The sequence below is a fragment of the Lissotriton helveticus genome, chromosome 1_1 (assembly GCF_964261635.1).
Source record: "Lissotriton helveticus chromosome 1_1, aLisHel1.1, whole genome shotgun sequence".
Taxonomy (NCBI): domain Eukaryota; kingdom Metazoa; phylum Chordata; class Amphibia; order Caudata; family Salamandridae; genus Lissotriton; species Lissotriton helveticus.
This window is the reverse complement of record NC_136057.1, coordinates 694,040,801-694,066,534: the sequence shown is the minus strand read 5'-3', so window position 1 is coordinate 694,066,534 and position 25,734 is coordinate 694,040,801. Positions and strand designations below refer to the sequence as shown.

Sequence of the window (25,734 nt, the reverse complement as noted above, 5' to 3'; positions counted from 1 at the left end):
GCTGCTCTGGAGATAAGAGGGTGTCAGAGAAGATGCCGCACCAGGGATCACTTGTGGTCTGGGTAGAAGGGCGATCCAAAAAGTCAGTTGAATTATTGTTAACGTCAGGACAGACAAGGGCGCTGGAGCGCTGGGTAGAGGGAAGCACACAAGGGGCAGTGGCACGCTGGTTTTGAAGGGAAGGGGTATAGGGAGGAACCAGAGCGGCTGGTGCACTCTGGACACAGGGGTCAAGAACGTGGGCAGAGGCACCCTGGCTTTTGGGAGAAGGGGTAGGAGGAACCAGAGGGGCGGGGGTGCTCTGGATAGATGGGGAAAGATTAATCAAAGGGTGAACGTGACTCTGGCTTTGTGGAGGAGAGGCAGGAGCACCCTGGGTCAAGTGAGGACCCGGAGTGGCTGGTGCCCACTTCTGCTCCTTGTACGTGGGGGGCTGCCAAGCGCTGTAGCACTCTTCCTCCGCCTCCATGTACGAGGGGTGCTGCCAAGCGCTGTAGCACTCTTCCTTCGCCTCCGTGTACGTGGGGGCTGCCAAGCGTAGTAGCACTCTTCCTCCGCATCCTCCTAGCAGGATTAACGGAGGCGGGAGCACTCGCACTCCGGGGAGTTAGGAACACTAGAGTAGCAGCGGGACCCGGTGTGGGGGCCACAGGGGCACTCGTGCCGTCCGCTGCCTGCAGTGCTGCATGGATCCGGTTCCTGCCGCCTCTTTCAGTGGAGCCGGAGCCCATGGCGGGGCGTGCGGGCCACCCGCCTCTGATGACTCTGTGTCAGGCTCTGCTGTGACTCACGGGCCATCCACATAATATGAAGCCACGCTCCTAACATACGAGCCCCAGCCTTACACTCACATTAATGCCCGCTTAACTGAGTGTTGGACTGCAGACAAATGGCTCTTACTTCAGGGGAAGAGAGGTGGGCTTCATACTGCAAAACCGAGGGAGGGACACACACCTTACTGCACACGGTGAAAGGAGAAACAAGCCTTCGTACCAGCGGGTCTACAGTGCTACCTGGAAACAAGCCCATCCCGAAAACGAAAAAAAAAAGAGGATCGCGCCGGATTTATGGGGCCATGTGTTTGAAACACATGTCCCCATAAAGATAAGAATCCTTTTGCGACTGGAGTAAGTCAAGTGAGCCAGTCCAAGCGGGACGGCTCAAAAAGAGAAAAGAGTACGTCATACAGAGCTCTTTCCCAATGGCTGGCCACCGTTTAGCATGAGCAGTGACACCAGCCAATGGGAAAGAGAAGCGGGGCTTAAAGCCTGCTAGTGAATCTCCCTCAATCTCACTAGATATCGCCAGCAAGACTGCGCATGCGCAGCCATCGCAGGCTTCGACCTAAAAAAACATAATGCAACTTTGTTGAAACTATTTCCTACCGCCCAAGAAAGAGGTTGGTTGAATGTACAGTTGTCTCCCTAATTAAATTGTTACCAATCGGGAGGCATGAACGAGGTTGTGCCTAGAATATGTTCTTTACAGAAGTTACTGAATGAGTTTAGGATCGTTCTTTCTGTGATCCCTTCACACCCCCTCTGTGGTTGGGAAGGTGTTATTTGAAGGTCCCGTGAATCAGTATGCTCATTTTTTTCCACCGGTAATTGATCCAATGACGTTTTTAAAATATTCATTGCCCAGTCCTACAATGGTGGATAATCACGACTAATCTACCCGCTAAAATTTAAATGAACAAACGATGAACCCTTCTAAGTACATCTTGCACATTTCTGTGACGTAAATAACAAAATACTGGGTAGTTTTGTACAATACCTTCTTAAGTGAAGTTATTTAGTCGTATTTGTTATGCATTTTATAGCGCACAGCGGCCCAGTGTTGGTGTTAGTGCGCTTTACAGGGAAGAACTAGAGAGATGATGTCTGTTTACAAAGAAACAAAGAAAAATATTTGAGAAACATGTCCACTAGAAAGGTGTGAACAGGTGGCTCGGTAGTCACGAACCGCCATGTTTGGTGCCCTTTCATACAGCGGTGTGTTTGCTGTAGGAGACATAGCTACCTTTACCAAAACCAAGGTCTGGTGGCTTGAATGATGTTGAACAAAAGAAATAGCTTTTAATTTTTCTTATCTGTATGTGGATTTGAGATACGTTTTCCAACATAAATGTAAATGAATCTGTGAAAATTAAAGTTGTGGCGCTGCCCAGTGTTAATATAAACCTGCTAATGGAGAGATGTGTTAAATGATACAGCTCCAACCTTATTATCGTCCCTCGTCAAAGTGACAATAGTGTTGCACCAGTGTTCATAGTAAATAACATGTGGGTGCGTGGTTTGCGGTCTCACACTGCTTGAATGTGGATCGCAGATGTGTGATCGCATTTGTTTGTGTCAGACGTTGTCTTTTCTGGGCCACACACGTGGAAGATCTGGAAGCGAGATTACATTTGGAAGAGATTTCTGTTGCATTCTCAGCCGCTCAGGCCCCCACCCCTCCCTTGGGAACTGTCCCATGAAAACTCTGTGACCACCAAATGGGACCGAGAAGAGGCCTGCAATTGTTCTGGCCTCAGGAAAGCGCCTGCAACGCCCTCTCCAGCTCACATTTCCCCAAGAATACTTTTCCACATGGATCGTTTACTTTAATAATTATTACTGCATGTGAAAATAAATGATTACACCCATATTGCAGATGCTCTTTTGGGTCTTGCGCCTTACGAGGGGATTGGTATCTTCTTTTGGGAATTACTATTATATTTTGTTTTAGTTCACATTCTAGCAGGTGAGAGAATAGCCCCAAAGTAAGCATTCAACCAGCAAGCGCTTCAATATGGGTTACACCAGGAGGTAGTGGAAACATCCTTTGGCCAGCTTCAGCGACCTGGTGCTCATAGTAAGTGCCAGCTTGTCCAAGCCACAGCTATTGAGGGCTGATATTCAAAAGATCAAGTAGCGTAAGAGGGGGAGTTCATTTTGGAAAGGGAGCTAGGCCTGGGTTAAACAATGCACCCCTTCTGGTATGGTCCAGTGGAAACAGAGTGGCTGGAACATCATCAGAGTCTCAAATTGAAGCAGTGCCACATGTGTGCATCAAATATGCCTGCGTTATTATTTTTGGGACCAATTCACATGATTATTAGAAAATCATGGTTTGACGAGAAAAGGGAACTCTGTAAGAAGTCTTACCAAAGGCAGAATCTGTACCATACCAATATGCTATATCTGATTTGAAGAAGAAAAAACAAAACACTTTCCGACTTTGCCAAATGTCTGGTCCAGAAAATTGAACCATATTTTTAACTTCAGTATCCTCATTTTAAAAAGGGGATTTTCATCGGTTCTGCTAAGCTTGCATCAGAGAGATTTTTGAAAGAAGAGAATTATTTTCGAATCTCACACAATTGGTCCTCTGCTTCTTGTACTGTATTTTAATTTTAGTTGTAGTATCCTCTAGAAAGCTGCCAACCATTACTCAAGATTTGTTTTTGCACAAATGCTCTGTGCTATTTGGCCGAGCCGGCTGGTTTGTCCTTCACGCAGCAACAAGTAGTTCTTTGGAGCTACATGTAGGGAGCTGTGGTTCTGAAAATCTGGACCCTGTTGTCATCCCGATAACGAGGTCCAATACCCGTGTCACAAAATATCAACATACCATGACGAATTTGGTGTCAGCGAACCGATAATGATTAGGGCATCATTTCCATACATTTGCGTCATAATCGAGGGTCGTCAGCACCCCCAAATCGTAGTTTCCGTCCCGACCCCTTAGACTCCATTTTGGGAACGACATTCATCTTACGTCTTGCCCTCATGATAAGTCAATTAAAGGTCGAGCTTGATCTAAAAGGACACGTCCTCCTTCCCTGACTCCCCCCTGACCTGTCCCAACTGACTCCATTGCCTTTAGCCAAACCTGTCTGGGCAGCCCCTCGCCCAGTGGCCAAATGCGATAGCATCGATACATAACATTCCTCAAACCATTCACTACATACAAACCATGCTTTCTACAAACACACACCTGTCCTGTTCCCTGTTTATGGCCAGTTTTATGACTAGGAGGTGCCTTCCTTTATTGGGGTTTCATCGATATCTGATGGGAGTTCCGGGCTTGGCTGAGTAATCTATCACGCACTGGACATCTAAAATACGGGCTTGCCTACATGACTTCGCTCTTTTGTATTATTGTAGAAATATGTGTATAGCCATATCATAAACTCAAGAATTCTCGCTCGCAGCTATTATTTCTGTATATAAGGAGAAGGCTGGTTCTGTTAAAACGAACAGTCTCCTGAGAACACATGGCCCGTGTTTGTCGTGCTTCTAGGACACCTGTTACTTGGTAGCTATCAATAAAACTCGATCTCTGACTCGACTAGAAGACTCCGTGTTTCTGTGGTCCGGAACAGGGAGAACTCAGAGGTCTTCGGGTGTTATCCCCTGGCACCAAACGGGTTCCTAAAAACCCGTTACCTCAGTTGGCGCCCAACTCGGGGCGGTATCAAGCGGCGACGGTCCAAGCCAGATGTTCGTGAGGAGCTTCGTGTGAAAATTCCGGAGGACGGCCAGCCACTTCAGCGACCCCTGTATGTCGACGTGGTTCCGAAGGTCTTTGCTGCGAGGTTCCCCGCGTCTCGACGGCTACGAAGGACTGCTGCCCTGACTATCGCCTTGTTTTGGACCCAGTGATCCTTGGTAGAGCGAAACGATAGACGAGTCTTCTAGCGACGTCACCGATCTTCAAATACTTCAGTTAAGTATAAGTGGAGCGTCTCCCAGTCCTTAGTTTGTCCTTAGTTTTTTGGTATCCTCGAGATACGCCTTGATTTGGTACTTGCAAGCCCCAAAGCCGAAGGACTTGTGTTTTCACGAGAAATATCGTAATTGATAATCCTTTGAAGTTTGAAGCTAGACTAGTGAGCAAAGATGCCTGGTTTTAGCAGACTTGGAAACTTGTTTTGTCTTGGTTATAGTAAGGACTCCCGATTAGAGGATTCCTGTCCGGTTCCTCCGATTGGAACTCCAACATATGAGCTCTACGTAAAGCACGGCGTAGGCCCTATCACATATAATGAAGTGTGGATAAAATACACCCGCAAGGATGGTGTTTTAAAATGGCCCCAATATGGTAGTTTCGACTCAGAAATATTAGATAACCTAGAGGTCAAATTATTTAAGAGAAAAGCCCGGCCGGCGATGTTTGACTCTTTTTGCTTATGGCGCAAAGAAGCCAAACAGAAAGAAATAAAGTTAGCAAAAAGGAATAAAAGAGGTATGTCAATGGTGCAAGCTGCCGTTGCATACAGGGATAACGAGGAAGAGCAAGAAAGCGAACAAATACTTAGGAGCAAGAAACTAGCAGTAGATAAATGCTACCCGATGTTACCAAATAAGGGACAAGGTCAAGAGGGAAGATCCGAGAAAGATCCATTAATGTCCCATTTATTAAGCTCACCTCCACCTTATGTGTTAGACGCTACTACAACGCCAAAGCGTTTTTCTATACCACGCCCTGGCGCACGAAACACAGCTTTTGCACACACGCCAGCTACTGTTCAGCTGGTTCCTACTTCTCCGGCGCAGCCTTCTCAAGGGCCGCCATCTTTGCTACCTACTCCATCTACTTCTACGACTTTGCCTACAGCTCCAGCTATTGTCTATGATACCACATCTGCTACTACTTCAACTTCTTCTACTATTGCCTCTACTTCTTCTTTGCCTCATCCTGTTTTTTCCAATGCACTTGCTCCTCCGCAAGCTTCTCCTTCTATTAGACAAAGAGTGACAGGTACCGTCACTGGTCTGCTTTCACCTTTCTTGGGTCGCCTAAGACGACCCCTAAAACAGAAGATAGACAGTTACGTAGTCAACTGCCTGATTACGAGGAAAGAAAAGTGCTAAATGAACTATCCCGTAAATGGATTACGGATACTGTTAGATATGATGTTCAGTCTGTTATGGAAGTTTTCCGTCAATGGAATGCACCCACTCAGAGATACGTATTCGAAGAAATGTGTGTATATCTGGGCGAAGATTTGGAGACAAATGATCCCACATACACAATGAACGAACTATGGCGTACACGCTTTAAGTTCCACAAAGGCATGATTACAGGCAGAGATGTTGAGAAAGCGATAGAGTTATTACTCTCTTATAGGAGTAAAGGAAACGTCTCTAGATCATTGTACGAAGACGACGTATTAGATAGGAAAAGAGCGAGACAGTACCCCATGAGAGAGGTTCCTCCGGTTTGGAGGGAAGGCGATGCCAATGTAGTACCGCCAATTCTGCCTCATTTCCAGCGTGTATGGGTACATGTCCCCTGGAAACGATCCGAAGTCTTGGCGCTCAAGCAGACATTGCCTGATCCTCGTAAAAACCCGACTGGGTATTATAAGGAGTTATCGCAAACTGCAAGCTCATGTATAATGAATTTAGCGGACATAGACATGCTGTTTGGGAACGTTGTCCCACATCCTCTATGGAGCAAAATACGCCATACGAACCATGCCCAAGAACTAGGTGACTCATGGGCGAACATTGCCGCTATAGATGCTAGACAAATTGGTGGTTCTAAACCTGAGCCGTTAATAGCTGAACTTCCCGGTAGAATTATTGCGTACATGAAAACAATAATGCCTGAAGTTCGCGTGAACTGGGACAAGCTATCTGCATGCAAGCAGAAGAAAGATGAGAATGTGTCTGACTTTTTCACAAGATTCGAGGAGACTTTCACCGATCATAGTGGTCAGGATATGGCTACCGAGGGTGGCCAAAGATTGTTTGTAGACAAGTTTGTACATAATTTAATCCCTGAACTGTGTAATAAATTGAAAGATTCAGAGAGTGCTTGGGCTGTCTCTACGTCGGCTCAAATTTTAGCTACAGCCCAGTACTATGAAAATAGGCGCAAAGACGAGCTAGATAAAGTAGACAGAAAGACAAAAGATTTAAAAACTAAAGTTATTCTCCAGCAAGCTTATCCGCCTCGTACGGCTAGTCAGCCCAGTTATCAACCGCAACATCAGTATTCGAGAAACGCGCAAGGAAACGAGTTTTCCCACCAGCGTATTGCTTATGGCCCGAATCAATGTGCATATTGCAAGGAAGAGGGTCACTTTAAAAGTAATTGTCCGGTTCTTGCGCGACGTTTGAGCGGTGCTTCGGGTGTAAGGGGAAGAGGTGTTCAACATGCCCCTAGAGGTAGGGGCCGTGGAAATTTCACGCAGAATACAACTTCTTTTACGCCTCAGAATTCGATGAACAGCTTCGACCAACAGAATAATGCGTCGACCAGGTCAGCTCAGTACTATGCTGACGACTATTACACAGAACATGAATATGAGGGTAACGATTGCTAGGACAGCCATGGACAAAGAGAGGGAGTTGTTTCAGTTCCAGTAGATCAGAATGGACCTTATGTCGAGGTAATAGCCTCAGGAGTCTCAGAGCCATTTCTGCTGGATACTGGTGCTACAAAAAGTTCTATCATGCACTCGAAACTTCCTGGCGCACCTTTGTCTGGCGAAATGAATGTTTCAGTAGGTTTCTCTGGCGCCCCTGTTAGAAACCCGATCTCCAGTCCTGTATCTCTTTCTATTGGCCCATGCGAATTAGAGGCACCCCTCATTCTTACAACAGGTTGCGGGGAAAATTTGTTAGGATTGAATTTGCTAAAAAGGTTATATGCGACTTTGTACTGTTCACCACTAGGAGTACAACTTACTTTCGGTAAGAAGGTCATTTCTCCAATGTATGTGTCGAAAGAAAATATTGCAACTGAATTGTCGAATCTTCCTGATGTACTGTGGGCTAATGGTTCTAATGATGTAGGTCGTTTGGAGATAGCACCATATGTCATAACATTGAAAGCCAACATTAGGTTACCACGTATTCCCCAATACAAAATATCTAGCGAATGTGAAAAGGCGTTATTGACGATTGTTTATGACCTGATTGATAAAGACGTCATCGAAGAAACAACAGGAAATGTTTGTAACAGTCCAGTTTTGCCCGTTTTAAAACGTACTGATCCTTCACAACCCCCTGTGTATAGGTTTGTGATCGACCTCAGAGAAGTGAACAAGATAGTTATCCCACAGTTTCCAGTTGTCCCCGACATTACTGCTTTGTTGACGATGGTTCCAGCTTCAGCAAATTGGTTCTCGGTGATTGACCTGAAGAACGCTTTCTTCAGTATCCCGATTGCTGAGGAGAGTAGAGATATTTTCGGATTTAATTTAGGAGGACGAAGTTTCCGCTTCAAGTGCGCTCCTCAAGACTACTGCGAAAGCCCATCAATATTCAGTCAGGCCCTGAAAACACAACTAGACACGATTGTTCTACCGAATGGTTCAACTCTGATTCAGTATGTAGACGATCTACTGATCGCTGCAGACACTGAAGAGATTTGCAAGAAAGCTACGTTATCATTATTGCATCACTTATGTGACATGAGGCACAAAGTCTCTCTCTCCAAACTACAATTTTGCCGACAAGAGGTAACCTACTTAGGTCACATCTTGTCGAAGGAGGGAAGGAGACTGACACCAGAAAGAATACAGGCAATCGCAGAACTAAGTGCCCCAAGGACACAGAGAGAGGTTCGAGCCTTCTTGGGCATTACATCGTACTGTAGACAATGGATACCGAATTTCTCACTACTAGCTAAACCCTTGCTGGCACTACTCTGTAAAGACATGCCAAATCCTATGCCTTGGTCTGAAGATTGCCAGACGAGTTTCCACAAGTTGCGTGATGCATTATGTTCGGCTCCTGTGTTGGGAAACCCCAACTACAGTAAGCCTTTTACATTATATGTCCACGAAAAGGAAGGTTGTGCATTATCAGTTTTAACACAACATTTTGGGGACAGACAGCGCCCATGCGCGTATTTTTCGGCAACTCTAGACCCTGTGGCTAAAGCCCTACAAAGTTGTCTGAGGGCTACCGCCGCAGCAGCTGTCTGCATCTGACAGTCCGCTGGATTAGTCATGAATAATACTCTGATCGTTATGGTTCCGCATGCAGTAGACATTTTACTAAACAGGACGAAGACACAACACCTTACTAGCGCTCGACTATCCAGTTACGAACTTACGCTGCTAGCAAGTCACATCCACATAAAGAGGTGCGATACACTGAATCCCGCAACGTTATTACCCATTCCGACAGGAACAGACGAGATTGACAAACATGACTGCTGCTTTAGGACAGAAGAAGAGACAAAAGGGAGAGTAGACTTACAGGACACTCCCCTTCCTGAATGCAATGATACTTTATGGGTTGATGGTTCATGTTTCAAGCTGCCGAATGGTGATACGACTGCAGCATATGCCGTAACGACATTACACACCATTATAGAGACTGCGCGCATTTCCCATAATTCTGCACAAGCTGCAGAGCTAATTGCGCTTACCAGAGCATGTGTGTTAGCGAAAGGAAAGCGAGTGAATGTGTACACTGACAGCCAATACGCCTTTGGTGTGGCTCACAGTTTTGGGAGATTGTGGCGTGAACGTGGGTTTCTTACATCACATGGTGCAAAGATACAACATGGTCAGCTAGTTAATGAGCTCCTCCAGTCACTGACCTTGCCACTACAAGTTGCCATTATAAAATGCAGTGCACACAAAAAGATTCAGGATGATGTTGGCCGCGGGAATGCATTTGCAGACGAGGTTGCGAAAGAGACTGCAAGGAACACAATGAGTCGGATGTATGTTGTAGGTCCCGCTAGATGGATTACTGATGTGGGAATGTGTGAGGACACCGTTGAAAGCGTGAAATCTATACAAGCCGAGGCAACTGAGAAAGAGGTGAATGAATGGAGAGAAAGTAAGGGTAGATTAGATACGAATGGTTGTTGGGTCGAATTGTCAGAACACCAGCGATGGTTATTGCCTAACGCCTATGTACTTGCAGTAGTAACAATGGCTCACGGATTTGCACACATCAGTTCGAGAGGAATCTGTAAAGTATTGGCCCCAGTATGGCAAAATAGCAACATCCCGAAATATGCAGAGAATGTGGTCAGAAACTGTATGGTGTGTTTGAAGTACAATCCCGGTAGGGGAACCCCAACTCCAGCTGGTCATTTTGCGCCTCCAACGTATCCGTTCAAGGTTTTGCAGCTCGATTTCATCCACATGGAGAGATGCAACAATCTGAAGTATGTGCTCGTTGTTGTTTGCGCTTTCTCCAGGTGGGTGGAAGCGTACCCCCTTAAAGACAATACTGCCTTGTCAACCGCCAAAGCCCTTGTCAAAGAGTTCTTCCCGAGATTTGGCATGCCTAGAATCGTCTGGAGTGATAATGGAAGTGAATTCGTAGGACGCGTGATGAAGAGAGTGTGTGAATGTTTAGGCATACAGCAAAAATTCCACTCTGCGAATCACCCCCAATCAGCTGGATTGGTAGAGTGCTACAACGGCACTTTAAAGCTCAAATTAGCCAAGATCCAAGCCAGTACAGGTCTTAAATGGCCCGACGCCTTGCCCCTAGCACTCTTGTCAACTAGGATGACTGCCCATTCCAGATTAGGACTTAGCCCTCACGAGATAGTGTTTGGCCGCCCAGCCAACGTCTGGGGCGTGCCAAGACCAAAGAAACGTAGCGAAATAGAGCACCCCGTACTGCTTGACTATTTGTGCGAATTGACAATTAAATTGCGTGTTTTACACCAACAGGTTCACAGTTCCTCTCCACCAGCCTCTGACGATCCAGGTCACTCCATCACACCCGGCACGTGGGTCTTGGTGCGGAACTTCCAGCGCACCAACAACGGACAGCCGAGGTGGACCGGACCTTACCTGGTACTTCTTTCCACGAGGTCAGCGGTTCGGGTGGACGTCAAAAAGAACTGGGTGCACGGGACCCATTGTAAACTGGTCCCTCTGCCCCTTCCATACGACCGGTGGGTCAACGAAGGAATTGCCGACTCCGAGACAGAATCCATACCTCGTTTCATCCCTTTCAGCGATGCACGTTTAAAAGAAACTGGTACCGAAAAGGAGAGTGATCATATTTTACAAGGATTTGTGCCACAGTCTACGCAGTTGGACACTACCGAACCTGAGGCATTGTTTGAAGACCACACTGTGCCAGGAAAACGACGGTACGATTTGAGGACTAAACGAAGAGACTAAATAAAAACGAACTAAAGTGATTTCCCTCCCCCAAGAACTATTTTTTTGATTTTTTAGCTCTCTCAGGAAACTTGCTCATTTTTTTATTTTCGAACCGCCTTCCGGTTCTGCTGCTAGGGTCGCGGTTGAAGGCTGGGGAGTGCAACTGGGGACGTTTAGGTCAACGGTTCTGGTTGGTCCAAGGGAGTTACCCCGGACTGAACAGAGCGCACCCCCTGGCAGAACCAACCTACCACCGCGGGCAGCAACTAGAGGATGGAGTTTCCTAGGGTAAAGAGACCTACCAGAATCCCAAACTTTGAAAGACAATTATGCACTGTACTGGCCAAAAGAAAGTTTTTGATAACATGTATTTTAATGTTGTGTAGCATAACGATGTTTTTGACTGGTTATACTCTATTCGTATTCCAAGTTACCTTTTCAAATGACACCCGGCCACAGCCTCCTCCTACTATCTCTCCACACTACTTTCACCCTCTACCTGAACACGAATCTGCCAGAAGACTCGAATTTGTAAATAACTCATTTATTCAACTCCTACACCAACACCAGTCCATCATGAACACATCGAACTGTTGGATATGTGGACTCATGCCACACACGACGGCTAAGGGTATCCCATACTTCATCCTGCCTTTCAGTTATTATGGTTCTCTGTGGGCTTTCCAGACCATGTTCCTATTCGCCCTAGAACCATACCCGACACGTTCTACTGAAAGTGATTCCAGTAACAAGGCACTAATAACAGGGATAAGAAATATGAGTAGAGAGTTCGACACCTATCTTACGATTCCCAAAGATGAACTCACTCCGTACACTCGTTGGAACGTAACTAAATATGGGGTTTACCTGAGTAAGAGCCAGACAGCAAAGAAATCCCGCCCAGTTTGGATAGTACCCAACCGAGGTCACTTATGTTTACAAGGTATCGGCAGGGATCCCAAAGCACAATTAGGAAAGAGTATATGCACGGAAACGTATGTGTTCGCTTCCCGAACTTCCCCTATACTATTAGCAGCCAAAGGCACGTATTTCGTCTGCCATGACCAAGCTTACACGTGGTTGCCCCCTGACTTCTCAGGTACATGCTTTATCGCATTTCTGCTGCCTCCCACCTACACGGCCAGAGCAGATTACCATCGGACAAGGACAGCTAGAGGTGTCGTGAGTAAAGACGACACCGCGGGTCAGGAATTCGCTGACTTCGCAAAGGGTTTTCTGCCATTTTGGGGGCCTATGGTAAACAGCAGGAATATTCGCCAGTTATCGAGGATAGTTTAATCCGCCGTGACTACAACGGCCGGAGCCCTTGGAAATTTGACGACCGAACTTCAGTCGGATCGACTTATGACGCTTCAGAACCAAGTTGCCCTAGATATCATACTCGCCGATCGTGGTGGTGTGTGTAGAGTGATCCAATCCAGTTGTTGCATTTTCATCCCTGATAACGCACCGACAGTGTACCAGGCCATCTCTAAACTACACGAAATATCTGATTCCCTCCACGTGGAAAAAGGAGATTGGTCCTTACTAGGGTGGTTCTGGGAACTGATCGCTACATGGGGATGGGAAACACTGATCTTCATTGGGATGATCTTAGCACTTCTGTTTATGTTCTGCCTGTGTATACAGTGCGCTCCTGCACTATGTGGCCTCTGTGCTACGTCATGTGTACGGAAGCCTGTGTCGAGAGACGAACTGAGCAACAGAATGATGTTACAGCAGCATCTCCACGAATTCCTTCATACGGATTTGGACTCAGATTAATATGATTTATTGCCTTACATAAGGGCAAAAGGAGGGTCTGTGGTTCTGAAAATCTGGACCCTGTTGTCATCCCGATAACGAGGTCCAATACCCGTGTCACAAAATATCAACGTACCATGACGAATTTGGTGTCAGCGAACCGATAATGATTAGGGCATCATTCCCATACATTTGCGTCATAATCGAGGGTCGCCAGCACCCCCAAATCGTAGTTTCCGTCCCGACCCCTTAGACTCCATTTTGTGAACGACATTCATCTTACGTCTTGCCCTCATGATAAGTCAATTAAAGGTCGAGCTTGATCTAAAAGGACACGTCCTCCTTCCCTGACTCCCCCCTGACCTGTCCCAACTGACTCCATTGCCTTTAGCCAAACCTGTCTGGGCAGCCCCTCGCCCAGTGGCCAAATGCGATAGCATCGATACATAACATTCCTCAAACCATTCACTACATACAAACCATGCTTTCTACAAACACACACCTGTCCTGTTCCCTGTTTATGGCCAGTTTTATGACTAGGAGGTGCCTTCCTTTATTGGGGTTTCATCGATATCTGATGGGAGTTCCGGGCTTGGCTGAGTAATCTATCACGCACTGGACATCTAAAATACGGGCTTGCCTACATGACTTCGCTCTTTTGTATTATTGTAGAAATGTGTATAGCCATATCATAAACTCAAGAATTCTCGCTCGCAGCTATTATTTCTGTATATAAGGAGAAGGCTGGTTCTGTAAAAACGAACAGTCTCCTGAGAACACATGGCCCGTGTTTGTCGTGCTTCTAGGACACCTGTTACTTGGTAGCTATCAATTAAACTCGATCTCTGACTCGACTAGAAGACTCCGTGTTTCTGTGGTCCGGAACAGGGAGAACTCAGAGGTCTTCGGGTGTTATCCCCTGGCACCAAACGGGTTCCTAAAAACCCGTTACCTCAGAGCTTTGTACAACTAGGAAGGGATATCATTGTTACTTGTTTAAATCAATTGTTGGGCGTGTTTAATAAGGATGCCTGGTTTTATGGTACTTATTTGTATGACCTTTTCATTCGTATCTATGCAATATTTACTTTTCTCATGAGGACTTATGTAACCTTAAGACAATTGAGAGCAACTAGTATATTTCTACCTTCATTTAACTAATAAATGTAGGTTCACACATTGATGTCTGTAGATTTTTTGTGTGTTTGGTAACTAAATATAATAAAGCCATATTCTCACCTGAAAAGCTCTAGGCCCAAGTCGCACAGTTTTCTCAGTAGTCTGTATAAGGTCAAAAGTAGCCAAAAGCTAAACTAAATATAGTGGTATCTTTTTGGCAGTGCTGTATTTGTGTTTGGTGTGAAGCAAGGTGAATATTTGTACAGTTGTTGACAGACCTTCCCTAGCGTCGTCACATTTGGATTCAAGATGTTCTCCTTTAGAATTCAGACTTCCATCTCCCAAAGTAGCAAATTGGAAAAGATTTTACAATGCCTATTCAGCTAATTAGACTGTAGAATTTAGGGTCGATTTGGGACCCTTTTTGTACAGAGGAATAATTCAACTTTTCCACAGCATTGAGGTTATAATACGTTTCACATAGTTCTCTCAGTAAATGTTGCTGTTAAAATATTTTGGCACTTACCCGGCATTGCTTGAAAACCTCTATGGTATGTTTTGGAGTGGGACTTTCCTCTTTGCTAGGTCATTCATTGCGGATATCCGATTTTCTTCTTTGAATAGAACTTCGTAAAAGTCTTACCTAGAGCAACTTTCTTCTGTTTTGGTAGATTTGGGAGGCTTCCTGTACTCTAGATGTTATAGTGAATTATTTTATTAGTGGAGAAGTATTTCGGCACTAGTGATAATAGGGATGTCAAATGTTCTTGGTAACCAGATACCCAATTTCCGTGGGTACCTATATATGTTTGAGAAAAGGTCTGGACTCGTGTGACATTTTGCCATGCGTCAATATTTGATTCCAAGGCCTGCTTCCATTTTACCATGACTGACGATTTCCCAGGTGTACTGTGCAGGCCTTGTGTTTTGTTAGTTTTGTGGGATATGTTCCCTTTGACATTTAGAGCTTAGGTGTTGTGGTCACTTTGCATTTTCCATAAATGCCTAGAAAATTGAAATCTGGAACAGTCCTCAAATCTAAGAAGGATGTAGTCCCTAACAGACTGCGCTCTGTGGGCATTATACATTGGAATCCGAGACTTGTGTCTTCAACTTATGACACTAATAAAGCATTTTGGTTTCAGTGGAATTCGCACTAATGTGTAAAATCATTTCAACATATAAAATAGTTGTCATTTCTAATAACTCTCATTAGTACATGTATGAAGATAATTCAATAGAAGTTTTAAAGTAATTGACATTATTATAAACGTGTAGCACTGTTTCTCTTGTTCTGTGGTGGTGCACACTGTTACCATGAGCAAAGATAGAGTTGAAATCCAAACTCTTCAATAACATTCACAGCTTTATCTAATTAGCAATTCGTTTTCATTACTTCTTTACATACATAATTATTCAAAGGAAAACGGTTAATGTAGTCTCTATAACACGTAAGTCATAACATTTACATTTCTATTTCACGTTAAACGAACACACCATTGCAATTTAGTAAACATGAACTTGTGTTACACAAACAAACCTTTTCGTCTAGTCTACACTCTTCTGAATGCTTTTGCAATGCAATAACTAAGTATTTTTTATGATCTGTTTCTCTTGGGTATAGTGGGAAACAGTTGTGCATGTTTGTAATTTTTTCTCTCAAAGGTGTCAAAATCAGTTTTACGTGCCAACTAAGGGATTCAGCAGTCAACTACTTTATCATCTGTGACACTTCATCCCCTCAATTTCTCTTTTCCGATTGTATTTTCTCAACTCCCACTTCTACCTTATTCTTTGTTTTAAAAGTACCTGTAATTGTGCAGCAAGCTTGTATCCTGCAGCAAAATATTGGTCTGCTTAGATATATACCATTAGTTTTGTGATGCTGGTTAATCTTTTTATATCTATGTTGTCTCACTAAAATTGTTTCTAAACATTCCAGGTTTTTATTTATTTATTTATTTAAATAAAACATCGAAATACAAAAAAACTGTGAAGGATAGGACAGAGAGAAGTACTGCACTTAAGGTGACCTATTGAAAAAACAAATCTCTCAAACTGTCCGGCTCACATTTCCTTTAAAAACACATTTCCACGTGTGTCAATTATATTCTTCATTATTTTTCTGACTGTGGAAACATGATTGCTGGCAGTGTTACTGATGCTCCTTGGTATCAACAATATTGTTTCAGTTAGCAAGAAGCCTTCCTGGCGTTAATGACTCTGAACTCTGATAATGTCCAGGCATGCCTAAGTGCTGCTCAGTGAGGCCAGAGCAACAGTGCATTGGATGACTTAATTGTTTTCTATGTAATAAACCACAAAACCTCTTCAGCACACCATTTGTCATGGCGCCACTTGTTACAAATTGCAATCTTTGAAAATTACACCATTTTATCTCAACTTTTGGTCATTCTTTGGCCTAGTTTTTTGCTTGCACCCACATAGACCACACACATCACACGTACACACATATCACATAAAAGACAGTGCCTTAACCTTATAAAAAATATTTTGGATTGAAAATCTCAACTCAGTTAAATAGCTTTGCTAGTGTTATATATTTTATCAAAAAAAAGCTAAATGGAAGGCTACAGTTCATTTCCGATTTAGCAAAGTTCATACTAGACAATTCCCAAATTCTGTATTTGAATAAGTCGCAATCAAGTCATCTCTATATATTTTTTTATGTAAGCATTAATTGTTTATCACATAATGCTCCCATTCGGTCCACAGACAGTGGAATCCGATTTTATTGTAAGGACTGCTAGGCGGTTTATTTCTATTTTCTATTTAGGGGGTTTTCTAAAGCGCTTGGTGACGCACAACGGCGTGTCCCCGCGCTGAGGAGCGGAATTGACTGAAACTTACACAAACGGGACACCTTACTGTGCGAATAATGTAGTTTTGAGCTTGGCTCTAAAGAGTGGTTCTGATGATTCCAATCGCAACGCCGTGGGCAGCTTGTTCCATCTAACAGCTGCAAGGTGCCTGAAAGATCTTCCGCCCATCCGAGCTCTGGATATCTTGGGAACGACTAGGAGTCCTGAGCCGGAAGATCTCAGGGAGCGGGACGGCTCGTAGGATGTCAACAGCCCTTTTAGCGGGAGAGGAGACCTCCCATGTATAATCCGGTGACACGTACATAATGCCTTGAATTCTACCCTGCTTCTAATCGGGAGCCAGTGCAAAGACCGGAGAGCCGCTATGGACGCAGCTCTTCTGGGAAGTCTGAGCACTAGTCGGGCCGCGGCATTCTGTAGAACCTGTAGACGACTCAGATTCTTCTCCAGAGTCCCTAAGTAGAGAAGATTGCCGTAGTCCATTTTTGACGTGACTAGTGCATGTACCAGGGTTTGACGGGCTCTGATTTGTTCTGATTTGTTTACAAACAACCATAGGTGACGTAAAAAATATGAGACATCAAGGAAAGTGGTTTAATGATTTGGACATTGGTTGCAAATTTTAAGCATGTGAAAAATTATGTATCACCGTTTTATGTTTGTAGGAGAAGCATATATGAGACAGAACAAGGTTTCAGAAGCAGAGCACTGGTATGTGGAATCCCTACGATCAAAACCAGATCATATCCCTGCGCATCTCACTTACGGGAAACTTCTGACTTTAACGGTGAGTTAACCAGACATCCTGCACCAGAAATTGATCATTTGCTGTGAAATCACATGGAAAAACAGTGGTGTTAGTCTGTGCTTAATTTGTAAAATAGTGAGTGCCAGTGCCCAAAGTGCTGCTCAGAAGCCATGCGGTCTGCGCTATTTTATATCAATGCATAGAATACTTGATATTTAATCCCCTGCCAGACACTCCCTGCCCCTTTATCATACTCTTCGAGGTTCCTGCTTTCTCCCTTGGTGACGATTTTTCCATCTTGCCCGTCCTCCTTCTTTACTGTTTGTATGTTTATCCCTCTCTTGCTCTTCGGAAATGTGTAATGGGGGAAAGAAAAGTGCGGGTCCCTTAAAATGAGCGCTGGTGTGCCTCACCAGCTCAAATTAAGCACTGGTGTTGATGCATTTAACTGCTTCTAAGTGTATGCACTATACTGTTTTTGGTTATGAATGGCTATCTGCATCATTAACATAGTAAAACGACTGTGCTAGTGTGGAGGCATTTCATCACACTTTGAATTAGGAATTTATAAATCACATCAGGGTCGAACTCCGATAGCATACGCTACAGATGCAGAATTGTTTGAGAAATCTAGGTAAGCCTCTAGTTTTTTGGGTGTCTCGCATCTGGGTGGACAGCTCAAATTAATCTCCCACACAACTGAGTGTAGCTCTGTACTTTCCATGTAACTTGCTTGGAAAATCACAGCAGGACCTTGACGATTGCCTAGGAAAAATTACAAAACTCTTTTCACATACCTCATCTGTTCTCCCACCTTCCAGACACAGAACCTATCTGGATCAAACTTTAATGCTGAAGATCAAGTGATGCACCATTCAGATAAAAAAAAAGGATTTTCTCAACCATCATTCATTCTTCCATACGATACACTCACGCTTTCTTTAGCACCGTATATCCCACATTAGTCCCTCACTCTACAGTAGTGCAAGAAACACAATAGAAGTGCTGTACTTTACTATTTTGATTGAAAGATCATGTGCATAATCAAGAAACTCGGCCACTGTAACACTGTTTATTAATTGAACCTCTTAGCCAAATCATAATACAATACTGTTGCTCTGAGAGTACAAATCATCAATACGTTCTGCAAATACTTTCAAAAATCCAATTTCATATACTATGTTCAATCATGATATTCGATATCTCAAACAAATAGAAAAACAAGTATGTTATCTAATACAAGACGACTGGCTGCATATATGTATGCTTTGGTATCTGTATAGTGCACTCCTAGCAAAAGCAGAATATCTCAGTAGACTAATTCGAATGCACCTAAGTAATTTCTTTATATATGCATTGTAACATAATGTTAGCCATCTAAGCAAAGTAACAGAATCTTTTAGGGCTGTCTGAATTATTCCCCATTGACACTACAGGACACCTTAGGCAAGATATATATACAAACCTACTTCACTAGCCAGATATACCCACAGTTTGGGTGTCTCTGAGCTCCCAGGAGCACACAGTGCTATGACAAACACACACTCTCTGAGCAGGACACTTTAGATAAAACACTACACACGCCCAACACTTGTTCTCTTAAAGAATATTCCAAAAGTCTTATATATTTCTTAGTAGCACACGGTTGGTAGGAAGTTGTAAAGGGACATTCACTAGTATGTGCTTTAAATTGAGATTTAAACTGCAGGTAGATACATATAGAAAATCCTGCAATTGCTATCCGTCTTGCTAAGCTAATCACTGTATTGCTTAATACTGAGCACTGGAATTTCTCCACTAGACCATTGGTAAGTTAATAACATGGTATATTTTTTAATAAGCCATTCTCCGAATAACAGCATTTAAAAATATTGAAACCCGTTGGTTTCAGTACGGAGGGCGCTATCAGCCCCAGTCCCATCTGGAGATGAGATTGAGGCGAGACTTACCTCAAGAATCATAAAGATGAAGTTAGTTTTGAAGCTAAAATATACAAAAGTCCATGTTGAGCGCAACAAAAGCAGTAGCCCATATTTTTTTTGCCATTGTGCAACATTCCGTCCATCAATTGTTGTTTTTGCATTTGTCCCCCCGAGTGGGACGGGTATGCTCAGATGTGAGCCCCATGCTCTCCATGCCACTGGAATCAAGCTATCCTGGCTGATGAAGGATGATAGCCAGAAACCGGTCCTAGGATGCTTGATGACGGTGCAGGTAAGACATGGCTTGGCAGTTCGGGCTGGACTGTTCCCATGAGGCACAGGGTCAAGACTGATTTGCATATGGCCATGTCTGAACTGGGGTGGTGTGGTCAGCAAAATAACGATGGATTAAACCCAGATCGGTGACTGGAGGTGAATGTTTTGCCATTGTGCAACATTCCGTTCATCAATTGTTGTTTTTGCATGAGGATAAATAAGTGCCAGTCCCCAGAATTGAAGTACCAATGGGTCCAACCTACACCCGCTGGCACTGGTTGCCAGGTGAATATTACTATTGACTGAACTTCATTTGCAACAGGCTTTCACAAGTATTACATTTTTTCGATTTTAAAAATCTCTAGTTTAGTATTTGTCCTTTCATCTCTTTTAGGAAAGTATGGCTCTCTATATCCACCGCAGGTCAAGTTCTCCATAACTGAATTCACTCTGGCTGTTAAGGCAGAGAGTGACAAATTAGGCAACTGTCCCCCTTCCTTGTGCATATGTTTGGAGTAATTGTGCAACACGTGCGGCGCAGACACCTGGCTCATTCAAACCACTCATTTTCTGTCCTGACTATGGAAGACGGTGGGTGGCCGCAAACACATCTGTGTGTAGAGTAGAGACGGCGTCTGAAATCTATCCCAACGAGTGTACGCTCGGATAATTAGACAAGTTTCAGCACTTCGAACCCTGCATATAACATTTCCTTCAGTTTCTTTCATGAGTACTGTAGGTGGCCTAAATATATATGTAAAGATTCTATAACGACGAATCGGAACATAAAGATGTGCTTATTGGAACCATTCGAAAATTGGAAATGGAGCTCAGCTAAAATGCACATAGCCTGACGTGACTATATATATGTGTAGGGGTGTATCTACCCATCTATCTACCTATCTATCTATCTATATTATAATTCTTTTTTAAATATGTCTTTTCTTTTTTTTAGGGCCGCAAGAGCGAGGCTGAAAAGTACTTTTTAAAAGCAATAAAGCTGGATCCCGCCAAAGGAAATTGTTATATGCATTATGGTGAGTTTCACCTAGATTTTGTTTCTTTTGTTCCAGGTTCGCTGTTAATCTCGCTGCATGATTATGGATTGAAAACTCCTGCTGCCACATCCTGCCTCACTTAAGCAAATCTCCTGTGCAGAAAAGCTCCCGTTTTACATTTTCTCTCTTAAGCAAAACTCCTGTGCAGAAAATCTCCCGTTTTACATTTTCTTAATCAGCTCTGTATTTAATTTTGCAATTTAAAGCTCTCGTTTCTCAGGAGAGGAATGTCAGTTGTCAACATGGCTTCATCTGTGCTGCAATGAGCCAAGCCTCATATGTGGAGGGTTTCAGAAACTTATGTCTCTTGCCATGCAGGCGCGTCTTTCCATCCAGTCTTTGGGTGGGCTTAAGATAGTGTGTTGATGTGTGCTTGACATAATTATTGTATTAAAGAAAGCACAGTATAATTTCTTGAGCTTCCTAGAGCCTTCCCTCTTTTACACATGGTTTTTTTCTACAATATTTTACATCTTTCTGGGCATTACTGGGTTGTTTTATATTTCCAAGAAATTCAGAAAGACCAACGTTTATTATCCACTACCAGTAATACATTATGCACGTAGATTAAAACATTCTATTCGCATTAGTTCTTAGCATTTTTGTGATTTCGTTAATTTCCCGGGATTAGTGCACAGGGAAAACCCACCTAGGGTGAAATCAGTGTGAATGGAATGGTTCATGCTTTGGTCCAGGATTACTTTTGACTTTGGTTTACCATCAAGTTCTTTAATCCGTATGTTTGTACAAGTATCCATAAAACGGTATACAACATTACATAAAACAATAAGAGTAGCTGCATAAAGCAATATATACATTATACAATATTACAATCAATCAACAGTAATCCATAGCAGAACCTTTAAGTATTGGACAACTTCAGTATGCTTTATTCTTATCTTCCATGCAGACATTGCAAATCTAGAAACCGCATATGCATTTCTTGTGGGTGTTCTGATTAGTTAGACCAGTTCCCAGTAAAACCTGCTAGTGGGAATATGTCAAACCTGAACTTGATATATATCATCATAGCAAGAATTGGCTTTATTAAGTCCAAGTAGGTATCATATCTTGCCACATGCTTGAGCAGTACAATACTTTCTGTTGAAGGGCCACAACCGTTACTAAGCAGCCTTTCCTGGTTCACATTAGCCTAATATTTTCTGTTCACACTTCGGCTTTAGCAGGTGTCATCTGTTCAAATTCATACCAATAATGTGACAGCCCCAGCTTTATCAAAAAGGTACAAACATACATTAGCCAAAGTAAGTTGCTGAGAGCTGTTCTATAGTGCAACAATGTATCATTTGACTATATCCTACACCAGAAAGTCGATGGCCTAGTCAGTAATTTGGATACCCAGATCATTCAGAATTGGTAAAGTCGTGGCACTTCTTGGCAATTTTAAGAGGGCTTTAACACCTTCCATGCTCATGACGAGCTGAGCTCGTCATGAGGCACGGTGCTCATGACGAACTCAGCTCGTCATGAGCCGTGGAACGCTCACACACGGGATAATTCCCCTGCTGTGCTGAGCGTTCCACGGGAACGGGTGCAGCTGTGAAGAGCTCAGCTCGTCATGAGCACCGGAGCGCCGTGCCTCATGACGAGCTGAGCTCGTCATGAGCATGTGGGCACTGTGCGCGCCCCCCAGCACAGCGGGAGAATTACCCCCCGCAGCAAAGGGGTTAAGGAAAATAGCTCTTTGAGACTCACAGTTACCCATAACTATGCTCTGTAGAGTGCAGCTGTTTGAGGTTGTGCTCTTTAAACTTCCATTGGTGCAGAAACCATCTAGAATCCTATGTGTCTGAAAAGACTTACATGACTTTAACTGTATGGGCTAAAGTGATTGTATTTTTACCAGTTTGATTAGTCCATTTGGCATTATCAGCTGTCCTAATACCTAGATAATCAAAATCATGAACACCCTCAATTATCTCATCTTCTTAATAGATGGCTCTCGTATACCTCCTAGGTGGTTTAAAATAATTAATCTAATTTTTGATGCATTTATTATCAACCATTTATCTCACAGAAAGCGAAGAAAACGATTCAATACATTTTGTAACCACTGGCTGCCTCCAAGATGAGTCAAGTGTCTTCACAAACTGAATAATTTTGTTCCCCCAGCTAACACTGGTGCATTGTGTAAACATGAGAATTGATGTCCCACTACCCCATTCAATCAATCAATCACAGGACCGGCCGGCACGGATTGGGGGGCGGGGGCGCGGGACTGAGATGAGGGATCGGTAAGGGAGGTGTAAAAAAAGAAGAAAAAAAACCTACCTCCTCGCCACACCTCCTCTGTCGTCGTCACTCCCAGGCCTGTGTTTCAGGAACAGAAAGCACCCAGCCTTTAGTCTCCTTAACACCAGTCTTGAAAACTATCTTGTGGAAATTGTCAACAAAAACAAAACAAATTGGTCTATAATGTTTTGAGTCAGACAAACGACAATTTGTGAATCAGTCCAATTGCGGCCCAACATCACGTTAAGACAATCAGGCCCCCACCAGCCAATGGATTGGCTACAACTGGAATATAAAGTGCCCGTACTGTTATCTCAGACTTAAACAGGTCAAATTTGTTTGATTATTTATGCCTAAGTTCGTCTAACCCAATTGCTTGTCAGTACCCCCCTTTCTTTTTTATGTGTTTTTTGATGTTATTTGTAATGAAAATTAAAATAATTATTTTCCAATAAGCATTATATGACACCGCTTTTATTACATCTGTGTTGACTTGTTTTTCTTACTTGTGTTGAAAATGACCACTGTTCCTTTATAATTACTCTTACCCAAGGTCCCTCTCTGATTCGTTGTGTTGTCTTGTCTCTTGAAAATATGCTCCTAGTTATTAAGCACTTGTAAATCCAAAAGGTCACATCCGTGAAAGCTGTTGTATTTGCCAGTCCTTTTTTCCCCTCAGGGGGTTATATATCTGTTCACGTGCATCCACAGCAGCCATCTTGATCACAAACGCAGGCTTAGCCTGCTTTTGTGATATGTTTGTGGTGAGACGGGTAGGTAAGTGGGCCCTAAGTGTGACCCACATACTGGTAAGTAACTCAGGCAAGCAAAAGATTCCGACAGACCTGTCTGTCTTTAGCTCCTGGGCTAGCTCTGAATTAGTAAAGGGCTACAGAAAGCTCACACCACGGATGACACCTTGCATAAACATTGCAGGGGTGCCAGTGCAAATCATGCTGTGCACCCCATCATTGGAGGACCAGATATGCAAGAATGCTCCACTGTCTGAGGTAGTGACAAGTGGCAGTGTGTCCGTCCTCTGACAAGCTGAGAATTCAGCCTACAAGAGAAGTCCTACCAACCGAATCAAGGGCCTTTTTAAAATCAACAAAACACCAATATAAAGCACAACACTTTACATAAATTGCTATAATGGCCCAAGCATGCCTGCCCATAGCTAGAACAATTGGTTACACCAGCAGTGCTACCACTTGCATGCTAATGACAAGGTGAACTCGTCATGAGGCACACTGAATCTGTGCTCATGACAAGGTCAACTCGTTATGTATAATGGGAAACATAAATCTGCAGCACGGGAGGGGAAAACCCCTTAGCAGCCAAGTGGTTTTAAGAAAACCTGCTTGTGCAAGAGGATTTTTCTGCTTAAAGCTATACATGGAAGATGTTAATGCCATTTTCTTACGTTTGAGTGAGAGATGTCACTCCTAAGGCATGTGTCTGGAATAGTCAGTGAACAAGAAATCAGATGTGCAGATGCACTAAGACCCTGGACCAGGCACTGGGTTAGATTTCATCCTTTTGCTGGCAAGCTCTTCAGTCCAGGAGCTTTGAAGACTTCTGGTTCATTGAAGTCAGTGGCAGTTTGCCAGGAGGTAGTCTAAGAATAAACTGACTTAGAGATGTGCCCACTTGAAAATACTAGACGGATGTATGATCTGGGTGTGTTCCACACTATAGCTAGAATAATATCAGAGCAGGGCACCTTGCCAGTCTTCGATTAACTATCAAACCACCCTCATGTCTTTTCGGCTGACACCAAAGTCTTTTCTGTCTCTGTTAATGCACGGTTTCTGCTCAAGAACGTTTTGCTTAATTGTCTGCTTATTGGTTTAATTTTTTTAATTGGGTACAGATCACAGAAAGAGACCTCATCTGGCTCCAAAACAATTAAAAAATAACACATTGGCATATTGGCCTGAATATTTTATGGCGCTGAATGTAAAAACCTGTTCCAAACTTTTGAAAGTGTGGGAGCTAAGGAGACTTTATGCCACAAATAATCTGTTGACTGTAGACCACAGGATTTATGACAGAGCGTAGTCTTACACCACATGAGATATACCACCTCCTTTTTAAGACATCATCATTTTAATAAACATAAGCACACACAGAGCACATCACCACACGTTCACAATGGTGGAAACGTTCAGCCTAACTTTCACAGATGAAGACGTAAATGAGATTCTGGCAGAATCCTATCAGATCTAAACATTTACCAAACTATATCACAGACGCTTGACTGGGATACAATAACTGCGAAAAATGGAACAGCATAAGAGTAATCCTCCATGGGGTAATAATGACAGAGTACCTCAGAGCTAATGCAGCCCCAGAAGGCCTGCAACTAAACAATGCTCCACAAATATTCCTGGAAGATGCCAATATTAAAAAAGAATGCGCCCAGATTGCCTTCTAATGCACCAGGAATTGGCTAAACCTGATTATTAAAACAGCGAAAAGATTAGCAAAAACCGTCTTGGTAGATATGCAGACGAGTGAAGCTAAACTCAGGGCAGTGGTGACCACCTTTAGAGAAAAGACTGAATGCTATCAATAAAGAAACCAATGAATACAAGGAGATTCTAACACAGTCAAAAATCCAGAAGCTCAAAAAAGATGTCAAAAGATTTTCATTCCACAC

At 43.4% G+C, this 25,734-nt stretch overlaps 1 protein-coding gene across 2 annotated transcripts in view; it reads left to right on the top strand.

Moving 5' to 3' along the window:
* TMTC2 (transmembrane O-mannosyltransferase targeting cadherins 2) overlaps positions 1-25,734 on the top strand; it is a 728,331-nt gene that overhangs the window by 555,575 nt on the left and 147,022 nt on the right. For both annotated transcript variants that reach the window (XM_078674225.1, XM_078674226.1), the window contains exons 8-9: positions 17,481-17,602; positions 20,717-20,798. In XM_078674225.1, coding sequence (XP_078530351.1) covers positions 17,481-17,602; positions 20,717-20,798 — 204 coding nt within the window. The remainder of the gene's footprint in view (positions 1-17,480; positions 17,603-20,716; positions 20,799-25,734) is intronic.